Source organism: Trichophyton benhamiae (assembly GCF_000151125.1).
Source record: "Trichophyton benhamiae CBS 112371 chromosome Unknown contig01989.5, whole genome shotgun sequence".
In the NCBI taxonomy this organism is placed as follows: Eukaryota; Fungi; Ascomycota; class Eurotiomycetes; order Onygenales; family Arthrodermataceae; genus Trichophyton; species Trichophyton benhamiae.
In genome coordinates, this window is record NW_003315112.1 from 1,782,125 (window position 1) to 1,806,881 (window position 24,757).

The window sequence follows — 24,757 nt, forward strand, 5'->3', positions numbered from 1 at the left end:
AGAAGGGGAAGCGAGCGACCACTCGGAGAAAATACAGGCAGAAGAGGTGAGGGAGGAAAAGAGAGAGAGAGAAGGAGAGGGAGAGAGGGAGAAGAGAAGAGAAGAGACGGACAGGAAGAGGAAGAAAATCCGCTGGTGGTGATGGCCCACTGGACGTGCTGCAGGACTCAGGGGTAACGAAGGAGAAAAAAAAGACAGCCAGTCCTTAGGAGGAACCCGTCGAGGAAAAAGCAAGGAGCGGGACCAGTCACATCCAGGCCGTTTCGCTGGCTGCTCGCCCACGCCAGCCGCCTCACCACCTTTTCCTGCGTCTTTGACTTGATAATATACTCCCTGATGATGGAATCGCCGTCTGTTTACTCTGTTTACGCTCGCTTTTGCACGCCTTTGCGAGCGTCGACGTCGAATTAAGGGGAGCCGGCGTGGAAGTACGAGCCGCACCCCTGACCTTAATTCTTACTGCCACGGCGCGCGCGGCCCGTCGCTGAGTCAGCGGCCTTAAGTCGACGTCCTGCTGAGTCAGCGTCTTGCTGCCACGGCCTTTTTCTATCTTTAGCAACTTTTTTTCTTCTTCGTCTTTTTATAGAAATTTCTCACTTTTCTATGTTTAGAATAACACAAACAACCAAGCACGGCGACGCCAACATCTCGAACCCTCGATCTATAGCCAGCGAACGCTCCCAGCAGGCGACGGCTCCTTCGACGGCGAACGGGCGGGCTCGACAGCCGAGACACGCACGCGGGCGCGGGGACCGGCCAGGCACCGCGACTGAAGCGACAGAGACGACGGCGACAGCAGGCAGACGCGGACGGGAGGGCATGAACTGTTGGCCATGGGCCGCCGCAAGATCGAGATCAAGGCCATCAAGGACGATCGCAACCGCTCCGTCACCTTTCTCAAGCGCAAGGGCGGCCTCTTCAAGAAGGCCCATGAGCTCTCCGTCCTCTGCTCGGTCGACGTTACTGTGATCATCTTCGGCCACAACAAGAAGCTGTACGAGTTCTCCTCCGCCGACATCCAGGAAACCCTCGGCAGATACCAATACGTGCGTCCCTCCCTTTTTTTTTTTTTTTATTATTTATTATTTTTATTTTTTATTTATTTTTTTATTATTTTTGTTGTATGTGATGCTAACGAACGTCTAGTATGGACAACCGCACGAGCACAAGGGGCCGGCCGACTTTCTCGGTAAGGGCGCGCTCGACGACGATGAAGACGAGGAGTCGCCCGCGCCAGACGACCAGCAGCAGATGGGCCCTGTCTACCACCCGCCGCCGCCACCGCAGCAGCAGCAACACCAGCATCAACAGCCGCACCCGCATCCGCAGCACATCAAGCAGCCTCCGTCCGTCTCCCCTCCGATAGACGGGCCTCATGCGCCCCCCGGACAGGCGCCCTCGCGGCCATCGTCGCGCAACCATGTCCAGCGGATGGCCATGCACCCGCAACACCACCCTCAGCAGCAACATCAACACGGCACTCCCCCTCCAGCGCCGACAGCCGGTGCGCAAAACGGATTCTACATGCAGAACTACCCGCAGGCGCCGCCGCAACAGCAACAGCAGCAGCAGCAGCAGCAGCAGCAGCAGATACCACGGCAGCACCCGCAGTACTATTCGCACCAGCCACTGCCACCGCCTCAGCACCACCACCAGCAGCCGCACCACCAGCACCCGGCAATGGCCCAGCAGTACATCCCGGATAACAGGCGGCAATCCATGCCCCCTGCCCCGGCTTTCCAGGAACAGCATCACCCGCCACAACACCCGCAACAACCTCAACAGCAGATCAAAGTGGACCGGAGTCCGCCGCCGCAGCCCAAGCCCATGCCCACCAAGTCACGATCCATCTTCACCCCCATAGACGATCGTGGTTCGGTCCTGGCACAGCACTTTGGCTTCGGCCCGTCAGCAGAGTCGCCCAAGAAGGAACCCAGACAGCCTCCCAAGCAGCAACAGCAACAACAACAGCCACCACCACCACAAGTCCAAGCACAACCACCCCAGCAGATACCCCATAGAACATCAGTCTCTTCCATCCCGCCGCCCTCGAGGACAAACAGCATCCAGTCAAATATCAAACGGCCCATTCTCAAGGTCCAGATCCCCAGCGAGACGTCGGACGCAGGCAGCATCACTGCCGGATCCTCGCCTGCGACGGGAACTAACCCTGCTCCCGCTGTTGGTGGTGGTGGTGCTGCCGGCGCCGCATCAACCTCCACCGGACCTGGCGGACCGCCTACAACAAGCAAGCCCGCAGAAGCAAGCCACTCAGCCGTCGTCCTACCGCCGCCATCCCCTTCGGCATCTGCCTTACTCAGTGCCGGTGCCCATGGCCCGCCTAACCCCTTTGCCCGCCCCCCTCCACCAGCATCAAACAGCCAGCCATCCAACAACGGGGGCAGCACCAACAACAACAACAACGGCAACAACATTGATACCCCCATCTCTGCCTTACCCAGTCGCTTTGTGTCCGATACCCTACTGCCGTCTCCGTCCAGCTTCTATCCTGAATGGGGCTTTGGCCGCTCCGGCCCCGATAGCAACATGCTTCCTAGCCCGCTGACTTTCTCAACGCCTGTCCTGCAGAACCCTTCTCAGCCGTTCGCCAGCAGCAGCGGCGGCTCCAATGCCAATGTGCATGGTAACGCTGGTGCCCATGGCAACGTGCGAGACGACGAGTCGGACCGGAAGAGAAAGGAGCCTGAGTCTAGCAGCGAGACGGCCGTTGACAAGAGGCTCAAAGTCGAGTAGCCCCCTTTACTTCCCACTTCTTCCCTTCCCTTTCCATTCCTTTTCATCTCTAGTCTTCTATTCTTGTTCGTATTTATATATGTCTCTCTTATCTATCTTTCTGTCCGCCAGCCCATCTTTCTTACAGTAGTAATTTCCTTCTTCCCTGTCTTTCCCTGTCTCTATCTCTCTATATCTCTGTCTACCGGCGCATGGCATGGTACGCGGTTAGTGGTAGTCTAGGTCGGCGGTCAATCATCAGAATTTCTATCTCTCTTCTCTCATCATCTAAACATCATCGTCTAAATACTGTCTATATCATCGTCTAAATATTTGTCTAAATATCAAAATCTACCTTCGATTAGCTAAAAATAGCCAAGACTCTAAACTCAAAAGCTGAATCACATGACTAGGGCTCGCTAACATCCGCTTTAGGCTTAGCGCAGCCCAAGACACAAACTTTCACAAAAACTTCAAGAAAAGGAAAAAAGTCGAAGCGACGAAGACGAAGACGAAGACGAAGAAAGACAGCGACGACGAACACCTCAGGGGAAACGACTTGGACTTCGACTTGGAACTCATACGCCTTCTTCGGTCGCGGACACAGTCGTCAAGATGCCTTCCGATCACGGTCACAGATGTGAGTACTCCCGATGCGACTGACGTTGATCCTGATGTTGTTGATGTTGGAGATCGAGATCGAGATGATGGAGATGAAGATGATGCTGACTGACTTGTGTAGTATATGTCAAGTAAGCGCCTACCCTGTCCCTGTGATGTGAATTGAGAGGAGAAGCGGAAGAGCTGGATCCGAAGAGGTGGAATATCATGCGATTGAAGGTGTGATGTTGGACCAAGAGATATATGGTTGAATATGTGATGGCGGTGGACGAATGCATGAATCTGGAGTGCGAGAATGGAGACGGATTGGACTGCAGAAGATACCAGTTCTACAATGGATGGAAATGCTGATTGTGTGTGCTGTTTAGGGGTCGACACCTGAGCTACCAGCGTGGAAAGCGCGTCACCAACCCCAACACAAGGTATGCCCTTGATACCAGCTGCAGACGGTACCGGACATGAAGATAACTAACAGTGTACAGTCTCATCAAGCTCGAGGGCGTTGAGGACTCCAAGGCCGCTACGTATGTCTTCCATCTATGAACCTGGTGTGATACATGCCCAGGCCAGGATACACGTTCTCTAACGTATTATACCAGTTTCTACTCCGGCAAGAAGGTCGCTTTCGTCTACAGAGCCAAGCGTGAGGTCAGAGGGTCAAAGATCAGAGTCATCTGGGGCAAAGTCACCCGGCCACACGGTATGTTCAAACACGACTTCCAACATGAAGAACAGAAGAACGGCTGTGTTTTGGATACTGACGGTTGACAGGAAACTCTGGTGTTGTCCGTGCCCAGTTCCGACACAATCTACCCCCCAAGTCGTTCGGTGCATCCGTCAGAGTCATGCTTTACCCATCTTCCATCTAGATGCGCGATGTTGGTGGTGGTGGATGTCGAGAGGAGTGCGAGGAGACGAGTTGCAGAGACGAGCCACTCGACCGGCTGACGGACGACCCGACCCGACTCGAAGCTGAAGAGACGAGCCTCGCGCGTGCATTGAGAGCCTGCTGACGGACGCTGTCTTTCTCTTCTTTTTTTCCCCTTTCATTCTTAAGTATACGACTACAAATAATGGCGGGAGGACGGTCTGTCTGGCCTCGCTGCTGCCTGCGGTGGTGCTCCTGGTCCGCGTCTGTCTGTCTGTGTCGGTAGACCGAAGAGCTCGCTGTCTCTGCCGGCGTTACGATAAATCAAAAATAAATAAATAAATACCACTTCGTCCACCAACTGTCTGTCTGTCTGTCTGTCTGTATCAACTGTAACCGTCAAGCGTAGAGGCAGCGCCGGCGATGATGTCAGCGCTGCGTGGCTGGTGGAGTTTTGCCCCAGCGACGATCCCGGCAGGCCAGCGAGAGAGAGACATCCAAAGCAGCGCATCCTGGCCCGCCAACGCATAGCTAAAGTCACCTAAGTTAACGAACGGACTAGCAAGCAAGCAAGCAAGCTGCCCAGCCACTCCGAGACATCTTCGTATCCTTTTTTTTGCTTCTTCTCCGCTGCCGTCTGGCTGTCTGGCCGTCTCGCTGGCCGTCTCTCGCTGGCTGTCAAGTCTGCCTGCTTACACAGCGTCCTTGGTACAACGCGCCACCTTTTCACGGCCTTCTGCTTGTTCTGCTTCTTCTTCTTCTTCTTCTTCAGCCTCTGCTCGCTATCTTCTCTCTGTCGCTTCATCGTCGTCGTCTAGAACTGTGCTCGCCTCGTTATCCGTTGTGCGCTCGACAGTGCTGTCCCTGATCTGCTCTGTATAGTTAATCGCCATGCCAGACCAGAAAGCCGGCAAGCTCGGGCGAGTCCTCAGCTTCGCCAGCAGCAAGTCGAGGAAGTCTGCCTCCAACCAGCAGCAGCCGCTGAGCCCGCAGAAGACCTCGAGCTCGTCGCAGCAGCAGCCGAGAAGCCCCGGCCAGCGCCAGTATGGCCACGCGAGGAACAATACCGACCTGTCGGACAAGAGCGCAGACCGGCCGGGCAGCAACAAGATGCGCACCCACGCCGACCCCACGCTCGCCATGAGCGAAGCACAGCCTGGTTAGTCCCTCTACACTACTGTATCTGTGTCCTGGCAGCCAATGCTGACGGTTGTAGCTGCAATTGCGCTGGAGGAGTCGAGTCTCGGACAGCTGCGAGGCATCCAGCACAAGGACCGCTTCGGCAACCCCATCAGTGAGTGTCCATATATACACACCATTATCAATTGAGACTTCGCTGGCTAACAAGACGTAGCGGAGCCGGACCTGTCGAACCCCACGAGGTATCGCTTTGAGCGGCCGCTGGACACTATCAGATCGTTCGAGGCTGCTATCGACGGCACTTACGGCAGTCGGCGCATGTCATACGCCCGGCCAGGTTGGTCCACCACAGCAGCCACTACGACCCGGACTAGTTATTATTACAGCTCCAGCTAACATCCACCGCCCCCCCCTCCAGATGAGAGTACCAATGGCCACAGCAGGCCGACAAGCTTCTTTGGAGGTGGTACGTCATCGTTCCTGCATCTGCCCGTCTTTGTCGTTTGGGCTGCCAATATCTAGATCTACAACACCCATACTAACCATGTTTCAGATCGGTCGAATGGCCAGTACTACCAACGAGGTGGCTACGACAGCTACTCGGTCTCCCGTGGCTACCAGTCAAGGCCAGAAAGCTACGTCGATGCGTACGGCAACGGCTACGGTTCGGCCGTGGACATGAGCCAGTACAACTACAGCAACCAACGTCCTGCTCGAGCCGGACCTCCCCGCCAGGCTCCTCCACCTCGCACTAACTCAGACCCTAACTATGCCTACAGCTCTTACCCAACACACTACCCCAGCAATGCCAACTCTTACTACCCCCAGCCGCAGTACCAGGGCCAGCAGGACAACCCGAACTCCAACTCTCCCTCGGGCTCCGGCGGTAGATCCGTGGACCACTGGGTAAACTCAACAGATCCGAGCTCTGTCAACAGTTCCATGGATAGGTTGGCGCAGCAGCACCAACAACAACAACATCCCCAAGGCCAGAAGTATGATGACCAGCCTGCGGAGTCATATGGGTTCGCTGGCTTCGGCACTGATCCACAGCTAGAACAGTCCCAGCAGTCCCAGCAGCTCATGAATCCCGGCCAGGAGAATATCTACAGTTCGCCTCCTCAGCAGCAAATAAGACAACAGTACCAGGCTCCCCCTCCCGTTCCCCGGAAGGAAGTTCCCGTTTCTGTTCCTCCCCCGGCTGTGACAGGGGCAACACTGCAGGAAGGTAAACGCAAAAGCTGGTTCAAGCGCCGGATTAGCAGGACTTGATCCGGCCATGTACGATTAAAAAGAAAAAACAAAGCGAAAAGCCTACGCATTTACTTTTTCTTTCCTTTCCTCTTAACTATCAAGGTTAGAGAAAAAGAAAGATTTACTTTGCTGTTTACTCTTCGGTCGATGGGACGGCCCAGGATTACTACCAAGGATGTGCCATTGAATTGTTCCCGTTTGTCTATTCACTTACTCACTGGACCCATATTTGATGATACCACGACCCCCAACTCTACCGTTTGATTGTTTCCTTTGTTCTACCGCTCTGGCAAACGATATATCTCTATTAATCCCTTCAGCTTCAACTTCAACGTGAACCCTCGTTTGATTTCTCTGTTTATATCTTGTGATCTACGGCAGTCGGTTTTTTTTTTCTGTTGGTAGTTTTATGGTACGGGTACGGTACGATATGGATATGGATATGGATATGGGTGGATGGAATGCAATGGGGGTGGAACGGAAAGACGGCGACGCAACTGGATTTCGTGCTGATTTGATACCTTGACCTTTCCCCCCTTTTTTTTTCTCATTTTTCGCCTTCCTTTGAATTTAATTGATCAGGCCTGGTGTACGCTCTGCTCCTGTAAATATTTTACTTCAAGAATGAATACCAGCCCTGCAGTCTCCGGTTCTCTATTATCAAACATCAAGCATCTGCATTGCTATATAACCATGACTTATAGAGTATTACCCAAACAAACACAGTATTATCTTATCTATCCTTCTTGAACTCGCCTGCAGCCTTCCTCTCGATCTCGTTGTCCTCTCGAATGGCAAATATGATGTACACGATCAACACCACGTTTGCTGCTCCCGCCGCTGCTGCGCCCGCATACGTAGTGTTGCCTACACCCATCAGTTAGCAAGGCCATGAGTAGAACAAGCAAGCCTAAATCAAATTGTAATTTGCTTACCGTCGAATACCCTGTCGACGGTCCCGTAGTATGTCCCGAGAGGGCAGCACACGATCATCACCGAGTAGAGTATGAACTTCCATAGAACGCCACTGCATCGCAACCATTTAACCAGTTAGCTACCTTCCGAGTACAAACAGATCTCACAAAGAGCCGGAAGGATAATCATACCCGGGGAGAGATCTTAGCTCAGTACCGGCTGGCTGCGAGGGTGCCGGCTTTGGTGTTGATATCTCGGACTGCGTCTCCTTCGCGGCCCCGCGGCGCGTAGCCATCTTGCTTTTTTCTGCTTATTTGGTAGTAGCTGTGCGAGTGAACGGCGAGGATGATGCCTTTGGCAGTCGGCGGGAATATATCGAGGAGACTGGCGTGCGATGGGGGTGTTTTGAGCCTTGTGTCGCGGAGTTCTGGGATATCTGGACTCTTTGGCGAGCTCTGGGGAGGTTCAAGCTAAGTTCGAGTTCGAAGTCGAGACCCCCGGATATTTAGTTAACTAGCTTAGCCTATCAACTGGCGACGGACTTCGTAACTGACCATTTAAATGTACGAACGGCCAACCAGCCTGGTCCGCGTTGGTTGCAAGGATGGAGGTTGATATTTTCCAGGGGTCAACTTAGCTGCTTCATACTCTACGTATTCAAAATATTCAACAATTGGCCGACTAGGTAGTTATATATATCCATAGCTTTAGCTATGACGATATTTACATGGATATCAAGTATCAAGACCAGCCAGTAGGAGCTAGAAAAATACTGCATTATGCTACTTTCTCTTGGGCTTTTATTCCCAACTTGCTTTTAAGAGCTGCCACTCTCCCCAGTAGAAGTGCTTTGATATTCCTACGAGGTGCCTCCTCGAGGGTAACAAACCGACGGATTATCACATTGAATATATTCCCAAATGCGAGGGCGATAACTGTACTTGTCAGGATGATGACATTGTATGGCATGCTGAAGTCGGGCGTTGGAAGCGGTAGAAGAAGATTGGTGGTGCGTAGATAGACGGGAGGCGCCATTATCGACTCGTTTCTGTTTAGAACACGGACGATGGCGGGAGCAACATTGAAGCCTCGGTTGGCATCTGGTGGGTATTCCGTGTACCGAAGGATGGCCTTCTCGAACTCATACACCAGGGTGACTGTCGAGGCTGGAGGGACAGACAAGACGAGCTCCAACTGCGTGCCACGACGACGGTCAATAGCAGGCCGGTAAAAGATGTCCTTGATAATGTCAGAGAGCGGTACTTCGACTGCAGGTTCTGAACCATAACTGATCTTTGTCTTCATCGTGTGCAAAAATGGGCGCATGAACCAGGGGAGAGTTTCAAAGTAGACGAAGTTAGCTGTGTCGGTTTGCGAAGGGTTGGTCAAAATAGACCTGAGTCCTCCTCGTTCTTGGCCGTGGCCGATTATGGTCCTTTCCAAGTGCACAACTTGGGCCTCCAAGGAGCTGCTACTGGAGTGTTGCGCGGGGACGACCAGATTGAAAGGCTGGTTGGGATGCAGAGAATAACAGCGCGAATTGCCGTCTGACGCACGCGTTTCTACTGCGTCAGAGCCCGGTAGTACCTCCATGCTATCGGGGACCTTGATACAGACAGTTTGCGCGTCATCCCGACCGAGAGGGCAGCTGGAGGGTATCGTTCGCCCGAAGACGTCTTCAATGCTCCATGTCTGCGACCGGGATGCCCCAATAGGGTAACAAAAGTCTCCGGAGTGATAGGGTTTGGATTCGTCACAAATCAAGTCCGCAGCAGGAACAGGACGAGGAATAGGGTTGTCTCTGGGCCGCTTTGATCTATCCAGATCCAAGACCATGTCCACGGTTTGCTCAATCTCGACATGGCATATTTCAGAATTGTCCTCCGCACAAGCCGGCCTAACATCAACGGACATAGTCTGCCACGACGCATCAAAGAGCTTGTGGCCGTCAAAGAGTCCGGATATGCCACTTTTACCTTTACATGGCAGAAGCTTCAGAAAGGGCGTCAAGTTCTCGGTGCACACAACCTCACCCGGCAGCGTGCCATGGAGAAGATGTAGTCCGTCATGCGGTATAGTTCCAGTGGGGGTAAAAGTAAGAGAAGGGGTCGTGGTCCGTGTCGAGTCAATGAAATTCATAGATGCACAGAATAGTCCAGATAGCGACTGCGTGAGCGAAATCCACTTTTTGAATGCTCTAGAATAAATATGCTGTATTAGCCATCTATTTCAAATATTGACTGCTTCAACATTATCATACGCATCAGCGTCCTGCGCCTCAATCCACGCCCAGAGCTCTACTCCAGTGCCTCCCTCCTTAAAGCCATGCCAGGGTCTTTCTCCCCAGTTCTCCGCATCCCATCGTCCGGTGGTAAATCGCAGATGCAATTCTTTCGTATGTGTATGCTGTAGGATCTGGCCTAGAGAACGGGGGAAATAGCGGTAGTTCTGCTGTTCGAACGCAGCACTGGACTCATTGCTGCGGAAGTTGAAGGACGCCAGCAGGTTTGATGGCGGTAGTGGGTGAAGCACCAGCTGCTCATGATAGTCGATGGTATTGGCGGCGGCGAGCAGGGCTGAGACTACCAGTGTCCAGAGCAGCGAATGCAGGGAGGACATCATATCGAGGGAGCGAAATGAAAAAGGGTTGTCACTCCCAGCCAGTTCGCACCATCCCTGACCTCCAGCTTGATCCCGTCTTCTTTGTATCGTCTGCGTCTGCCTCGTCTCGTCTTCGTCTTGGTCTCCTTTTTGCGGGTGTTTCTTTGCTTTTTGATGCCAGTATAAATAAACGCGCGCCTAATAACTAGGTTAATTATTGATTATGTAATACTAGCGGCTAATGAGAGTCTCTTTTCTTGCTTTTGCGCAAAAGTTGAACAACGTCTTGTCTTATGGAGACAAGGAGGAAGATATAAGATCGAAGTCTCACGGAGTGATCTGTATAGAGACAGTTTATTTGAGCAAGCTGCATTGACTATTATCTACCAATTGGCACCGTCTCTGGTTTGCGCCTCCACAACTCACAATGGCTGCAGAGCAGCGGAAGCTCTTGGAGCAGCTCATGGGAGGTAAGTGTTTTCTGCATCTAACCACATCAAACTAAAAGCGCTGCATAAACTAACTTGTTGCGTCTCTCAAGCTGATCAGTTGGTTGGGGGACCTAGTTCTGGTCGAAACGCGCAAGTTGCGATCACCGACCCGAAAGTCTGCCGCTCTTATCTCGCTGGTACATGTCCCCACGACCTCTTCACCAACACGAAGCAAGACCTAGGACCCTGTCCAAAATTGCACAGCGAAGGCTTGAAAGCTGAATATGATGCTGCATCGTCACACGAAAAGGCTAAATGGGGGTTCGAGTACGACTACTTGCGAGATATGCAGAAATACATCGATGAATGTAACAGGAGGATAGATTCGGCACAACGCCGTCTTGAGAAGACGCCAGATGAAATACGGCAAACAAACCATTTGGTAACTATTGTCACTCCGTTAGTGTCCTCACAATTCAGTCTGCTAATGTGAAATGAACCAAATCAATAGTTGTCGCAAATATCAGATCTGAACAAAACCATCAACGCTGGACTCGAGGAAACGTCCGTTCTCGGTGAACTTGGAGCAGTTGCTACTGCTATTGACGAATTCTACAAAGTACGAACCGCTAAGCACCAGAAGGAGTCTCTCGAACGAGACCTTAAGGCCCTCGCAGATACATCTGGTCCTTCAGGGCATCAGAAATTGCAGGTTTGTGATGTGTGCGGAGCGTATCTCAGCCGACTAGATAATGACCGTCGCCTTGCCGACCATTTCTTCGGGAAAATGCATTTGGGATATGCGAAAATGAGGGAGACCTACAGTATTTTGCAGAAAGAGATGAAGGGGCAGCCTCCGTCTAGGCATGATGACGGTCCATCTGGTCGCGGTGATGCTGGCTTTGATGACGCTGGCTGGGGCCGAGATGGCGGCGGTGGATATGGCGGTCGTTCCTACAGAGGTAGTGGAGGTGGCCATAGAAGAAAAGGAGGCGGTGGTGGTTACAACAGATGGTGATCAACTTGCCAATTCTGTTAATTTCATCTGCAAAGCGCCGGCGTTGCTAGTTTTTTAGGTTCCAAAAGATAGCTGATACTAGTACCGATTAACGTACATCGACCTGTAAATCGTTCTATCTTTTAGTTCCCTATCCTCCTCTGTTTCGGAAGCTCTTCTTGTTGAGCACTCGTCCATATGGAGGCATTGTCTACGAAAATATAGTGTGACAACATTAAATAGTCGACGTTAATACAATTTTCTCAATAAACCTTGATGTTAGCGTCACCAGACAGAATTGCAATTGCAAAGGTAATAGAATCATACAAGATATGCCACAGTTCTCCAATAAATCAAACACCACTCAAACATGGCCCATGGCATAGGATAGAGACAAAGAAAAGTACAAACAAAATACCACCCATACGCCACACTTCCATGGATAATTTTCAGTGCTCGGGATCTTCCAAAGATGTTAGAGGCACGCCTTTGTCGTTTTTGTGGAGAAGAGCAAATAAGGGTAAAAGAGAAATTACACACACATATGTACACGAATACAGGTATTGAAATAAGCGTATCTCGGGGAGAACGGTTCACTCAAAACAGAAAAATAATCGAGAGGTATGTTCAACACAAGTATGTTCAACACAAATACTACTCGGTAATAATATTGGTTGTCCGGGCTTAAAGGATTGAGACAAGCTGTTAACTTTGTGGGTAGGAAAAGCACCAACTCGCTGATTGCGGGTAGAACTTGCGTAGAGAGCATAACTGGGTATCAATGAGCACAACCAAATGCCTTTTAACTCGACTGTGTGCCATTTGTTGTTTGTAAAATCGCACCCATTAGCAGTTGGAGGTTATTTGCGGCCTGTGGATTCTGTCTCAAAATGCCTGCTATTACATTGAGCTGCTCGACACTCGCATTAGGCGCTCTCTGCAACAGCTCCTGGATAGCGGGAGCCGCAGCTAATGGTCCAAGCACGTGAATGGCTGCCTGCTGCCCAGTGAGAGCTTGATTAGGCGACGGGGCGTTGGTGGAACCGTTGTTGAATTGTCCTTGTTGGGGATTAGGACCTTGGGCAAGGGTGTTCCCCTGAGCGTGGCCTAGCCCTGCGGGATCGACTGGGTTGTACTCATTATCCACTTGCAAAGGACTGGCAGCACTTCTGGAAGGGGCCTGGGGGGTTGTATGGGAGGGTGTAGACTGGTTGAAGTTGGTTTTGACAACAAGAACAAAGAGGAGAAGGCGAGTTGGTGTCGGGTCTTGGACTTGGTTGTTCTCGAGTAGTTCAATAAAGTCGGGTTTCTTGCTGTGACCAGCCTCCACGGGCACTAGGTAGGCATCCTTGACCGCAGGAAGAGGATGTTTTCCGACCACTCCGTACCTTTTGCGGTCCATGAAATAATTGAACAATCTATTGAACTGTACGGCATCGTCGGCTGCATGGGGCTGCTCAAGGGCCACCACTGAAATATCCGTAGTATGGCTATATCTTAATCCGCAAAGGTAATTACTTGCCAATTGGACATCGATGCGACCATCCACTGTAATTCTTGGAGGGACAAGTTGTGACCAGGGAATCTTTGCACTGAGGTCCGCGCCACCGACATGCCTCCCGGCAGTACGAAATTCTGCTACAGAGCTCATAGACACAGAACCGTGCCAAATGTCTCCATCGTCCTGAATGTCCTTGGGAGAGTAAGGAGGGGAATCAGCTTCGTCCCTTAATAAGTTGTCAATCTCTGCGTCCTCCTGGACTTTGTTCATGGGGTGTGGAGGCTCATTGAATGAGGATCCCGGGCCGAATTGCTGTTCCGAGTGAGAGGCGCCAGGAGAATGGACGCTGGACCAAACATTCTCAATATTGAAATTGGAAGAGTTTCGACGATTGGTATCAGAAGTTTCGCGCGCAGTCCGATCTGCATGTGGTTGACCATGGGCAGCAGTTGGGCTGGCATGTCGCGGGCTCTTGGCGGATGGTAGCTCACTTTCGGTGGCAGTGTCCCGACGAGCTGGTGCGGTAGAGAAGACGGATTCGGTGCCAATGGTCTGTGGATCGGACTCTACCAGCTCTTCTCCTTTATGGGTCCGTCTGATACGAGGCCCCTGCTCCTGGATGATAGTATGCTGTCTCTCAGCCTCCCGCTTGATCTCTTCATCTTTTTCACGCAGTTCTTGGCTGGCCATGTTCTGTGTGCTCATTGTCGATATAGCATCTGGTGTTGTACGGCCTACAAGCAGACTATCACGTAACGAAGGATTTTTCCTTACATTGAACAGGATGGTCCGCAGTTGGTTTTTATAGGCATCATTAGGCTCCCCGGCTGACCCACAAAGATTCCTGTACATACAATCTTCTATTTCTGTTCCGAGCCTTTCACCGACAGCCTCTTTTGTGCTGTCAGATGGGATAGTGAAGGTCCCAGCAGCCACTGCAGTACCGGCAATCTCGGTGACCAGCTTGGACAAAGCGGTTGCGGCGCTTCTCCTGGCTACAATCAGGTGATCGGTCCCAGCTGTAGACCCAGACCGAGATTTCAAATTGGGGCCCTGGCTAGGAGTCATTGGGCTTGTGGCACTTTGCCTTGCACTTTGCATTCCACTCTGAACAGGTGAGGATGATGCTGGGAGGTTTGTAGACAGCTTTTGAAGTTTCTGTCTCGAACCCTGCTTAGGGTTTTGTTATGGTAAGCTTGTATATAAGGGAAAAAGGGGGACAGATATAGGTGAACTTACGGATTCCTGCGTAATACTCTCCTCTCGTTCCTCATGTTTGCGTTTATGGGCACCGACGTCCTCATGATGAAGAGGCACAGCTACTTCAATATTGTGCTGCATTGGGGGCGACTGTTTGTCACCCTTGGCCATAATTGGAGTATCGCTATGCTCTGGTTTGACGTCACTTTGCCTAGCCTTCTTTCCTCGTTTCCCACCCTTCTTTTTGCGAGATTTCCTCTCTTCCGCCTCTTGTGCTCTTTTTGCTGCCGCTTCTTCCCATGGTTTCTCACCCCTACTTATCTTGTCCAACAACTCCCTATGATTCTCTGGTTTGCACCGCTCGCAAAAATATTCAGCTGGCTCTTCTCCCTTTGGGAAGACAAGTCCCATACAGTCGTTGTGTTGCCAGGCAGCACATTTATCACAGCATATCATATCGCGTTCGACGTCTTCCTCCTCCTCGTATTCGCCACATATACATCGGATTATTTCGTCTTCTTCGTTTAACACTGGCGGCGTGGGTTCGTTCGAGCTTTGTTTTTGACCCTTCCCTTGGCCCTTGCTTTTTCGTTTGTTTTGCGGGGGGTCGATATCGAGGTTCTTGTGCTGGCCTTTGGTTGCTCGGCCGGAGCGGCGTGGTTCGTCTGTCACCGTATGTTAGCTTCCGTTCATAAAAACGTGGCCTGTTCCATCCACGACGCTGATGGCCGGGATTTCACGAAGGCATCGCTGTTCTGGATGCTCTCTGGCAAACCAAGAATGTACAGTGTGGGATACAAGTGCTTACCAGCCATGATCTTATAAGTTAAGGAGACAGAAACGCTGTTGATAACCGATAGACTACAATCCTTTGAAGCTCAGGAGCGTCGAGGGCTGTTGATTCTGCTTGCAACCCAACGAAACCGTTTTGACTACAGGCATCGAAGGTGCTTAAGAGTAATACACAGGGCTTGTCTCTGATGACAGCAGACGTGACGGATAACTGATATCTGAACTCCCTCCTTGAACGTAATATCGTGTATACCAGAGTGATACTTTTCTTGTGCGGGGAAAGCCTCCACTCCCAGACTCAATAGCCGTACCGTAAGAGAAGGAATCGTAATTATATCTCTTCTCTTTATCAACTCAAGTCTATGCAGTGACGGTATCGCTGCCCTGGAAACAGGAAAATGCACTCTTGCTTATCGCTGCTTGTATTGGGGCTGTCTGCGCGAATGGGATGAAGCAAAAAGCGCGCTCAGGACACGTTGCGATGTGGTATCTTTTATCAAGCAGAGGACAGGGTTATGATAAATTATCATAGGGACCCCTAATATTCATGAAACAAAAAGCGCGTAAGGAGAAAGAAAAGAGAGAAACTTGTTATTTTGCTGCGATGTTGCTGAAGTTGTTGTCATAAGAAGAAAGAAAAAAAGTTGGCTGACAAATAGTTACTAGAAGAGGTTAGACTCTCACGTGATAGCTTACTCCAAAATCAACGTCAAAAGAACAACTTTAAATCAACAGCAACAACAACGTGGAGGAAAAGGAGAACTTGCTTACTTTTATTTAGCTTAGCTGAATACTGATATCTTTATATCATGCCTTTATCTGATTCTATATGAAGCTTTAAACTATCTAGAACATTATCTTTTTGCAAGAAAAGCCATAAATCATAAATAATTGCAACTCACAAACACAAGACAAATAAAACAAAATAACAACTGGTGAAAATCACCAGGGAAATACCCCTTGATACAATTCCAATAGGGCTAGATAATAGCTCAGTATGTTTCTTGAACATATCTTACCAGCTCAACTGCTCGTTTCTCTAGACATATAGCAAGTCACTGCAGATCAGGGCCCTGGTTAATGCTTTCACTGGAGAAAGCTTAAGGAACTTCAAGCTGAATTCTATCAAGTCTTTTACAACATTTCTTAAGTTGCCAGTGTCATTAGGTATCCTGAGCCTAGAACGACTGCCCTTGATGGCTAAATGTTGCATGCGTTTCCGGAATTGCGAGCCAATCGACCATACCACGGAAGCTGGCGACAGAGCTATCTGAGGCTCTGAATTCTATACTCACGGTATACTCAGCCTCCCTTGGGCTGCAGCAGCTGCTTTCAATGCTGTTTTCTTAGAAGTCAAAAGCCAGTTGTCTGCAACCCAACCAGGAAGCAGCACCAGCAACGCGTTGTTCTCTGTCCCGGAGTTCTAGAAGCATACTTCTGGATGAAATTTCTGTGCCATCCTGGAAGTAATTGACTAGAATGGCAGCTCTCTTGCTTTCCAGATCTTTTTGCCGGGGTGATGAGATTTCCCTCTAGCTTCCTGGTTTAGCAGCAGTGTCACCGGGATGGCTTGCATTAAATATTTTGGTGGAGAAATAGGAGGTGAAAGGAGTTATTGGGGTAGATGCCAGCGCCGCATCCATCCTCTACCTAGGATCGTTTAGTCTGATGGCCGGCAATTCCAAAAGCTATGAAGGCACAATAATGCGGTAATAACTATTAAAAGACTGGGACATCGATCGAGCATGCGTGACCATGTCGCCTAGATCAAACAAACAAATGGTATTTCAAGGGGCGTCTTCGTGCGAGTTAAGACCTTGTATATTACAGCACCAGGGGAAACATGGGAGTATCTATGTATACACTCGTCTCCCAGTTAGCATGGTAGCGAAACCTAACCCAGGGCTTGTTTCATATATATTCTCGGCTGGTAACCAAGAAACACCGGATAATCTGATGCATAACCGCCCGACTAGGGTCGACAAACATGTCGTCCTATTTATAGGACCTCTGTGAGTATTTTTGCCTATTCTTTATGCAGGGATGGTTAACTTGTGATATCAGCAGCCCCGACGCTTAGCTGCATAGACACTACGCGCTGCTTCCCAACAAGCAACTACATCAAGGACAAATATTTCTCTGGTCTCTAGCTTCTTCATCTTCCTTCTCCTTACATACTGGCAGATAAACTCTCCATGTTCACCTATTATTGCATCCAAACTACCTTTTATCCCCAGCTAACTAGATTTTGTACGCCTTCAAAATGCAACCGGACCTAGTATGTGACGGGAGTATTATCGACCACCACAATCATAAGGACAGCCCGGCTATCACTTCGGTGGATAATCAGATTCAAAATTCTGTCAATCACTCTGATGATACATTATCCAAACCAGGTGACTCCTCTCCATACGACTCCAACTCTGCCAATCGTATCAAAGACCCCGGTCCGGACCAAGATGGCTCAATAGATGAAGATGATGTCGAAGAGCTTCCTCCTCATCTAGATACGTTTGATCTAAATTATTCTGCCGATGAATCGGGATATGCTGCTCCAGCCAATGGATACCAGGACTTGAAGGATGGTTCAAAGCAACTGATGAACAAGCAGAATCATGTTATCAAGAAGTCCCGTGAGACAGAAAGAACCAGATGCTTAGCTCAAGGCCTCCATGCGGACAACCTAGAGTCTCAACGGCCGAGGAAAATGATGCGGGCTCAAAATTTGGCAAAGAAACAAGCTTATGGGGAGGAGCAGTCTGACACCGACAGCTCCCTTGGGGATGAATCTAGATCTACTCCTTGGGTATTTGAGGATGAAGCAGCCACCTCCTTTACTAATTGTACCAAAGGGGAGAAGCAAGTGTCGAACGACGATGATCTGGGAATTACAGAAGATGATGTGGAAGACCTTCCTATTCGCTGTGACATACTTCACCTGCGATACCCTGCTGATGAATCAGGATATGCAGCTCCAGCCAAGGGATATCAAGAATGGCAGGACAGAATTAAGGAAAAGAGGGATAGAACTAGGATAATGGGCAAAGCACAAGACACAGAAATGCGTCAGCAGCGCCTGGATCAGATTCTCCTAGCCGAAGATTCAGAAGACAGGCAGGACAGAAAGTACGCAAGCGCAAGAGGGCAAGCTGAAAAACAAATGCTAAGCGAGGATGCATCTGATACAGATACGTCGCTTAGTGCCAATGAATTTGGGTCTGACCCTTGGGTACTTAAAGAGCCAAATGGCCCTCAACTGTCTGGTGATAGGCGCGTAAAAAATTATCCCAGAACTCATCCTGATCCTGTACCCGAAACTATGGATGCATCGGAAAATATCTCACTCGAGGACCAGGAGATACAGGAGAAAGTTGCTAGGCTCGGGCTGCCAAAATATCGTGTCTTTTCTAAGCCATATCCACGCGATTTCATTCCATCATCTGAGTTTGAGAGGATGACAAGGGAAAAGAGACGAGCCAAAGGTATACCCACACCTCCTCACCTGCCATCAGCTCCACGCTCGCTCTTCGATTGGTGTATTGGTGATGGACCAAGTGTAATAGGGCTTCAAGAAACCGAGACTGACAATATACTAATCAACGAATATGAGGCTGACACTGGAGAATCATCCCCGGTAAAATCCCACGATTCTCTGGACAGAGTCATTTCCCCCGATTTGCAACCTACAGTAGAGCCGGATGAGGATGAGCCCATTTTTGCTTCCCAACAGGGACAAGACACTGAGGGTGCAAATGAGAAAGAGGCAGTGACTGCACCCCAAAGGACAGAGAATCAAGATGAGAATCAAGAAGTTACACACTCTGAGGTACCAGCTGCCAATACCCTATATCATTCAAGTCGCACTTCTGCGGAAATGCCTATGAATACCAGCGGGGAACCTGGGTCACCTCGTTACCGTAAGCCATCCATGGATGTTTCGACAGATGACGAGTTACTCATGTATGACAAATTGCATGGTACCAATATTTGCGTGGAGCCTATGAATTTTGATGACCCTGATGTCGTACTGATGTCCGAGTTTGATTTTATGGAACTGGAGGAGAGAAGATGCATGGGCGGGCCTACTCCTCCATGTTGCGCACTCTCACCATCTGAGAATGCCCCCACGGAAACTTCTTCAGATGACTTTTATGAGCGGGTGAAAAGACCAAGATACCCATGTGCTGGTCAAAAATGGTATGTAAACCCATAGTGACACCCCGGTTTCTGCTTTTCTTTACTAAGTGATACTTATAGGAATACGCGGCGTCCGCATTTTCCCATTCCAAAACCCGAGTCTAGAAAGAGGCATCGGGCTACTTTTGGCGGGTATTACTCTTCAGAAAAGGAGACTGAGATAGAGATACCGAGAAGTGATACCTCGCACCGCACAAGGACGAGATACAGGGAACATAGACGAGCAGTTCCTGTGCAAAATACAAGCGAAGATGTGAATATAGTTATTGATTTTTACCTGAACATTGACCCGGAACTCCAAGCAAAGGTCGGCTATGGTAAACAGAAGTCTGGGGATTGCGTTTTAGAAGACTCCATTAAAAGTCCCGTAGATGTGCCTGCGCCTGAGCCAGAGGCGCAAAGGGGTAGGTTCATATGATACAATATTCTAATTTTGGTGATTTATAGCTAACTGAAAAATGGCAGTGGAGTTCGAGGTTATTGTGACAGGCCTAGTTGGCCTTGCTGTTGGATTAGCTGCTGGAATGGTGTTTCGACGATTCAAATAGATCTCTGGTTTAAGAAAGACTTTTGAGACGGACGACTTTCCTACATTATCTTTGACTATCGTCACGAAATTATGAATGTAAACATGATGCTATATAGGATAATAGCTCATCTCTCTTCCTTGCATTCTTTCTGGTCTCCCTCGAGGTCTGGTCAGTTATAATAATATTGTTGTGATGGAAGTGCTCCAATGAAGCTAAAATTAAACATAGAGATAAACTTTAATTGGCTAAGTAATCCAATACACGTGATTATAATTAATTACATAATCAATTAAGATTAGCTGGAGCCGCAGAAGGTAGCGAGCTAAAGACGAGATGGCTTACAGCTCTTGATGGCGTCAACATTCCAGGTCGACTACACAGGCCGATTACCAAGAATCTTTGTCACTCGCTCACACCCAGAAAGTCACTATGGTAGATGTTCGGGAACTCCTTCGAAACGAACTCGCGTCAAGACAACTCCCAAGCTCGAAAGCTGCCAAAAAACGCAGACACGGCCCTGACTTGGAGCCAGCACGGAAGAAGCCCAGGGCAGACACAGAAGACGGGGCGGAAGATGAGAGTGACCTGACCGTCAATAGTACAGCAGAGATACCTGATGAGCCATCACCTCCCCGAAGCCTTAGTGCGGATAAAACGGAGGCCGCACCTGAGATGATTACCGAGGAGATTCCACCTCCGCCTGAAAATCAAGCTGTCGACGAGGATGAGTGGGCAGCTTTCGAGCGGGAAGTTGCTCAGCCTTCCAGGGAGCAACAGCCTACCACAATAAATACCTCGGCGACAATATCTGCTGCCCCCGTGTCTGCCGCTGAACTTGAGTCGCGTGAACGCGAGGATCGGGAGGCGATGGCAAAGAGCCGGGAGGCAGCATTGCTGGGGGATCGTGAGGATGCTACTAGATTCTTAGAGGAAGAATTTGACGAGATGGAGGAACTGGATCAACGTGTCAAACGGTTAAAGCAAATGCGGGATGAGATTCGCCGCAAACGAGAAGAAGAGAGTAGCAGACTCAACGATGTACAAGAAAGTGGGCTGTTGGGTAATAACCACACGGCCGGCGATGGAGACAAAGATGAAAACGATGATGACGACGATGATGATGAGGGAGAAAGTTGGGATGATTGGGGATTTAGATGATGAAGAAAGGATTTGTACAAATGGTTGAAAATTGTCCTGAATCAGTCATTTATAAGCGATACCCTACATTTAATTCGTCTTCCAACGATTATGTTCGTTGATGTAATATAGCATAGCGCGATACCTATTTACAATTAGTAGCATCAGAATATATGCGGTACACACGCAGCTAAGTGTCATCCATATAACTTTTTAGACCCTCTCTGCCCACTTTCATAGCTCTCTGAACCTCCGCATCTTCCTGGCGGAGGGCATCTTTGCTATGCATAACTGCTCTCTGCTGCCTTCGCTTCTCTTCTTGCACTCTCATTTCACGGTCATGCAAGGCCTTCTCTCTCTTTCGCCGTTCTTGCTCTTTCTTTAGCTGTTCGGCCTTTTCAGCATCATCTAGCGTATCTGCTTGCTCTGGCGCCGCGGGCAGTGTAAGGATGTAAGACTCAATAAGCTCATCTCGGGTTTGCGAAGGTAGGGATATATATCGAATGTCGGATAGGATTTGCTGAGGTAGTGAGTGGATCGAGCTTGACATGTTAAGTGCTGATAGCGGGATAGACTTGAGTAGAGAAGATAGATCGGACTTTCGAACACTTTCTGGAAGTTTTAGTCTTGCTATATGGTCACGGTAGTGCTTTTCTTTCTCCTTTTCTGGTATTCTGCTATCTTTCATTTCCGGCTCCTTTCGATACTTGCGCTTAAACTCAGGCCAATAGAGTTTAGGGGTAGCATGTTCATGCAGAAGCGCAAAATATCCAATCTGAGGATTTGCCTGTTGTTCCTTCTTCTTGCGTTCCTTGTGCTCATGTATTCGGTCACGGCTCCAACTAGACCAGACCTCCCGTCTTGATTTCATATTCGGCAGAACCGTGTACCTCGGATCAAAAACTATCTTCCCTTCTTCGATAATAGTTTCCCAAGGAGTATATGGGCTTATCCTGAAGTCGTCAAGTAAGTCACGGAAAAGAGCAATGGTATCTTCTTCAGAGAGGGGTGGCTCCTCTTCATTCTCTTGCCATTCAGTTTCGCCAGCTTCGCCATATTCGTCGTACTCGCCGGGGTCACCACCGTAGTCGTCGGCCATGGCAGCCAACTGATACTCGATGTCGTCCTCGTTGAATTCGACCTGCTGGTTAACTTCCTCGTCGGTTTTTATTCGCTTCGACGGTTCTTCCTCTTCATCGTCCGTCACTTCCACCTCCTCGTATTCGCTATCCGAGTCTCGTCTCTCGGGCACAACTTCAGTGGGAATTGGTGTTTGTTCTAATCGCTTTTCAGATGGTTCAATACCAGCCTCTGCCTTCGGTTTCTCCTCTCCTCCTCTCTCACGCCTTTCTTTAGCTTCTCGCTCAATACGGTCATATTCCACAACACCCTTCATCACCTCGGCAGGATATTTCCAAAAGCTCTCGTTTGTCTCTGGGTTGTGGACAAACCGACGGCCCAGCCTTGTCTTTACCAGAACCCACGGAGCACATCCGGGTATAGCATGTTTTGTCTTCGGCCGGTCTTCGGGATGACGGTGTTTTCTATAGGGCTCTCTAGTTCGAGAGAGTCCTTGGAAGTTCGGGTCAAAGCCTCGCGTAACATAGGCAGGTGGTTGAAATTGTAGCGGATATGACGGTAGTGCAGCTGGTACCGCCACAGGCACCGGTGTCTCTTCAACAGGCCGCTTATATGTTGACTGTTTTGTCTCTGCATTATAGTAATATCGATGCCCTGGTACATATAATTGTCAGGATAAACCGTGATTCAAGGGTAACGCTTCTGTATTTCCTTACCTGAGGGCGCTTTGTGCTCGGTCCATCCTGGCGGGAGGGCGTTAGCTGGAGTATAAGTCGACTTCAGCATCCTGTTCACTATGTCCCCAAAGTATTCGCCGTCCTGAAAGACGTATTTAATTGTTCTGCTGTTGTTCTCCCTCTCTTCGCCTTCTGCCTTTCTGGTGTTTTTTATGTCGAAGTTCTGCGGCTGCTCTCTGATTGGCCCGAGCTCTCTCTTGGTACGCGCGATGCTTTTGGTGGCCTAACCTAACTCACTGAAAGTTGCTTCTTGAGCTATCCGAACAACAACGACGACAGCCAGACAGACAACGGGGAAGCAGAGGGAGAACACATACACGAGGCCGACACTACTTTCATACCGGGCACTGGAAGTAGATTGCTTGGGAGTAAACTGTTTAGTGACACGGATTTGCACTTGGAACAGGACAAATGGCGCGGAGATACGACTCTAGGGTAGGCCTCTCTCCTTCCAACTAATTCGGCTCGCTAGCTAGCTGAAGGCGCCAGACTGACGGTGATGCTGGCTGTAGACAACTATATTCTCGCCGGAAGGCCGCCTGTATCAGGTTGAATATGCTCTAGAGGCCATCTCCCACGCCGGAACTGCCCTCGGCATCCTGGCCAAAGATGGGATAGTTCTCGCTGCGGAGCGGAAGGTCACCAGCAAGCTTCTGGAGCAGGACACCTCTGCAGAGAAGCTCTACATCTTAAACGAGTCAGTTATCCTCCATGAAGCAACGCCGTTCTAATCCCGCCCGTTGTTAACAATATGGTTATAGTAACATGATATGTGCCGTTGCCGGAATGACTGCCGATGCCAATATACTCATCAACTATGCCCGTCAAGCTGCTCAACGATATCTCCTCACCTACAACGAAGATATCCCGTGTGAACAACTAGTCCGTCGATTATGTGATTTGAAGCAGGGCTACACCCAGCATGGTGGTCTTCGGCCGTTCGGTGTATCATTCATCTACGCTGGCTACGACCCACTCCGGCAATTCCAGTTATACCAGAGCAACCCTAGCGGCAACTATGGTGGATGGAAAGCTACCAGTGTCGGGGCTAACAATGCTAGCGCACAAAGTCTTTTGAAGCAAGACTACAAGGAAGACTGTGATTTGAAGGAGGCATGTGGCATGGCTGTCAAGGTTCTGAGCAAGACCATGGACTCTACCAAACTGAGCAGCAAGAAGAGTAAGCACTTCATATCTCTTCCACGATTATTTGTTGGATATATCTAACCTAGCATGGGGAATTGTAGTTGAGTTTGCCACTGTTGGAAAGACCAAGGACGGCAAGATCTATCACCACCTTTGGGGTGCTGATGAGATCGATGCTCTTCTAAAGGAGCATGATCTAGCTAAGCCTGATGACCAGGAGACTGGATAAATGCTAACTCACGGTTCTACAGCCATGTTCTGCCTATAACGAGACGGCGTTCTGGTTCTGTGTTTACTATGCAGCGGGTCAAGTCTATCAATCATTGCAGCCCATAATATAACCACTTGGGACTTTGGTCCTTGCGTTTTGTCAGCATATAAAGTCGTAAGCTTATGGATTTTCCCGTCCCGAGCTGCATTATTTCTAGGTCTTTTTCTAGTCAGCATTATATCGTGCAGGTATATAATGCAGCCTAAGAGATATGTGCCTGGCAGCTATGTAAACGTCCCCTATTGCGCTCGACAATTCTCCAGTAATGCCTGGCTAAAGAACTCTCGCGTTTCTCGTAGGCGGTTGGTCGAGTCTCTCGAGGTTGTCTGGAAGTCTCTGCCAAGGCGGCAAGTAAAGCAGGGACCTAACTAGTTTTAAGCCAATCAGAACTTGTTAAAATGGAGCCAATCGAAAGCAAGGATCCTGGACCTTAACTGGCTCTGATAACTGCATGCAAAACACGAGTTCAGCCCGGATGCTCCAACGCAACACAACGGTCAGTATCAACTGCTGGCCTCACAAATACATAGATACTGGTACTCTGTCGGGTGTTTTGCGATATATCTATGTAGTAGATTGCTGTTAGGATCTGTGTTGATACCCATG

At 49.6% G+C, this 24,757-nt stretch overlaps 10 protein-coding genes across 10 annotated transcripts; 6 read left to right on the forward strand and 4 right to left on the reverse strand.

Moving 5' to 3' along the window:
• Nucleotides 1-833: 833 nt before the first annotated feature.
• ARB_05322 (uncharacterized protein) lies at nucleotides 834-2,754 on the forward strand (the record flags this gene model as incomplete). Its single annotated transcript, XM_003016982.1, has 2 exons — nucleotides 834-1,046; nucleotides 1,147-2,754. 2 exons carry the CDS (start codon nucleotides 834-836, stop codon nucleotides 2,752-2,754), a joined length of 1,821 nt encoding a protein of 606 aa, XP_003017028.1.
• Nucleotides 2,755-4,418: 1,664 nt separating this feature from the next.
• Nucleotides 4,419-5,027, reverse strand: ARB_05323 (uncharacterized protein; the record flags this gene model as incomplete). Its single annotated transcript, XM_003016983.1, has 2 exons — nucleotides 4,419-4,612; nucleotides 4,778-5,027. The coding sequence occupies 2 exons, from the start codon at nucleotides 5,025-5,027 to the stop codon at nucleotides 4,419-4,421; spliced, it is 444 nt and encodes a 147-aa protein (XP_003017029.1).
• Nucleotides 5,028-5,113: 86 nt separating this feature from the next.
• On the forward strand, nucleotides 5,114-6,634 carry ARB_05324 (uncharacterized protein; the record flags this gene model as incomplete). Its single annotated transcript, XM_003016984.1, has 4 exons — nucleotides 5,114-5,381; nucleotides 5,439-5,516; nucleotides 5,674-5,828; nucleotides 5,885-6,634. 4 exons carry the CDS (start codon nucleotides 5,114-5,116, stop codon nucleotides 6,632-6,634), a joined length of 1,251 nt encoding a protein of 416 aa, XP_003017030.1.
• A 1,674-nt stretch (nucleotides 6,635-8,308) lies between these two features.
• Nucleotides 8,309-10,150, reverse strand: ARB_05325 (uncharacterized protein; the record flags this gene model as incomplete). Its single annotated transcript, XM_003016985.1, has 2 exons — nucleotides 8,309-9,728; nucleotides 9,792-10,150. The coding sequence occupies 2 exons, from the start codon at nucleotides 10,148-10,150 to the stop codon at nucleotides 8,309-8,311; spliced, it is 1,779 nt and encodes a 592-aa protein (XP_003017031.1).
• A 409-nt stretch (nucleotides 10,151-10,559) lies between these two features.
• On the forward strand, nucleotides 10,560-11,581 carry ARB_05326 (uncharacterized protein; the record flags this gene model as incomplete). The annotated part of the gene is made up of 3 exons (XM_003016986.1): nucleotides 10,560-10,602; nucleotides 10,740-11,005; nucleotides 11,075-11,581. The coding sequence occupies 3 exons, from the start codon at nucleotides 10,560-10,562 to the stop codon at nucleotides 11,579-11,581; spliced, it is 816 nt and encodes a 271-aa protein (XP_003017032.1).
• Nucleotides 11,582-12,362: 781 nt separating this feature from the next.
• On the reverse strand, nucleotides 12,363-15,076 carry ARB_05327 (PHD finger domain protein, putative; the record flags this gene model as incomplete). Its single annotated transcript, XM_003016987.1, has 3 exons — nucleotides 12,363-14,231; nucleotides 14,301-14,926; nucleotides 15,070-15,076. 3 exons carry the CDS (start codon nucleotides 15,074-15,076, stop codon nucleotides 12,363-12,365), a joined length of 2,502 nt encoding a protein of 833 aa, XP_003017033.1.
• Nucleotides 15,077-17,316: 2,240 nt separating this feature from the next.
• On the forward strand, nucleotides 17,317-19,798 carry ARB_05328 (uncharacterized protein; the record flags this gene model as incomplete). The annotated part of the gene is made up of 3 exons (XM_003016988.1): nucleotides 17,317-19,250; nucleotides 19,311-19,654; nucleotides 19,716-19,798. The coding sequence occupies 3 exons, from the start codon at nucleotides 17,317-17,319 to the stop codon at nucleotides 19,796-19,798; spliced, it is 2,361 nt and encodes a 786-aa protein (XP_003017034.1).
• A 411-nt stretch (nucleotides 19,799-20,209) lies between these two features.
• On the forward strand, nucleotides 20,210-20,938 carry ARB_05329 (uncharacterized protein; the record flags this gene model as incomplete). The annotated part of the gene is made up of 1 exon (XM_003016989.1): nucleotides 20,210-20,938. The coding sequence occupies one exon, from the start codon at nucleotides 20,210-20,212 to the stop codon at nucleotides 20,936-20,938; it is 729 nt and encodes a 242-aa protein (XP_003017035.1).
• A 169-nt stretch (nucleotides 20,939-21,107) lies between these two features.
• On the reverse strand, nucleotides 21,108-22,783 carry ARB_05330 (uncharacterized protein; the record flags this gene model as incomplete). Its single annotated transcript, XM_003016990.1, has 2 exons — nucleotides 21,108-22,627; nucleotides 22,714-22,783. The coding sequence occupies 2 exons, from the start codon at nucleotides 22,781-22,783 to the stop codon at nucleotides 21,108-21,110; spliced, it is 1,590 nt and encodes a 529-aa protein (XP_003017036.1).
• A 362-nt stretch (nucleotides 22,784-23,145) lies between these two features.
• ARB_05331 (uncharacterized protein) lies at nucleotides 23,146-24,109 on the forward strand (the record flags this gene model as incomplete). Its single annotated transcript, XM_003016991.1, has 4 exons — nucleotides 23,146-23,169; nucleotides 23,247-23,431; nucleotides 23,496-23,914; nucleotides 23,982-24,109. 4 exons carry the CDS (start codon nucleotides 23,146-23,148, stop codon nucleotides 24,107-24,109), a joined length of 756 nt encoding a protein of 251 aa, XP_003017037.1.
• Nucleotides 24,110-24,757: the final 648 nt, after the last annotated feature.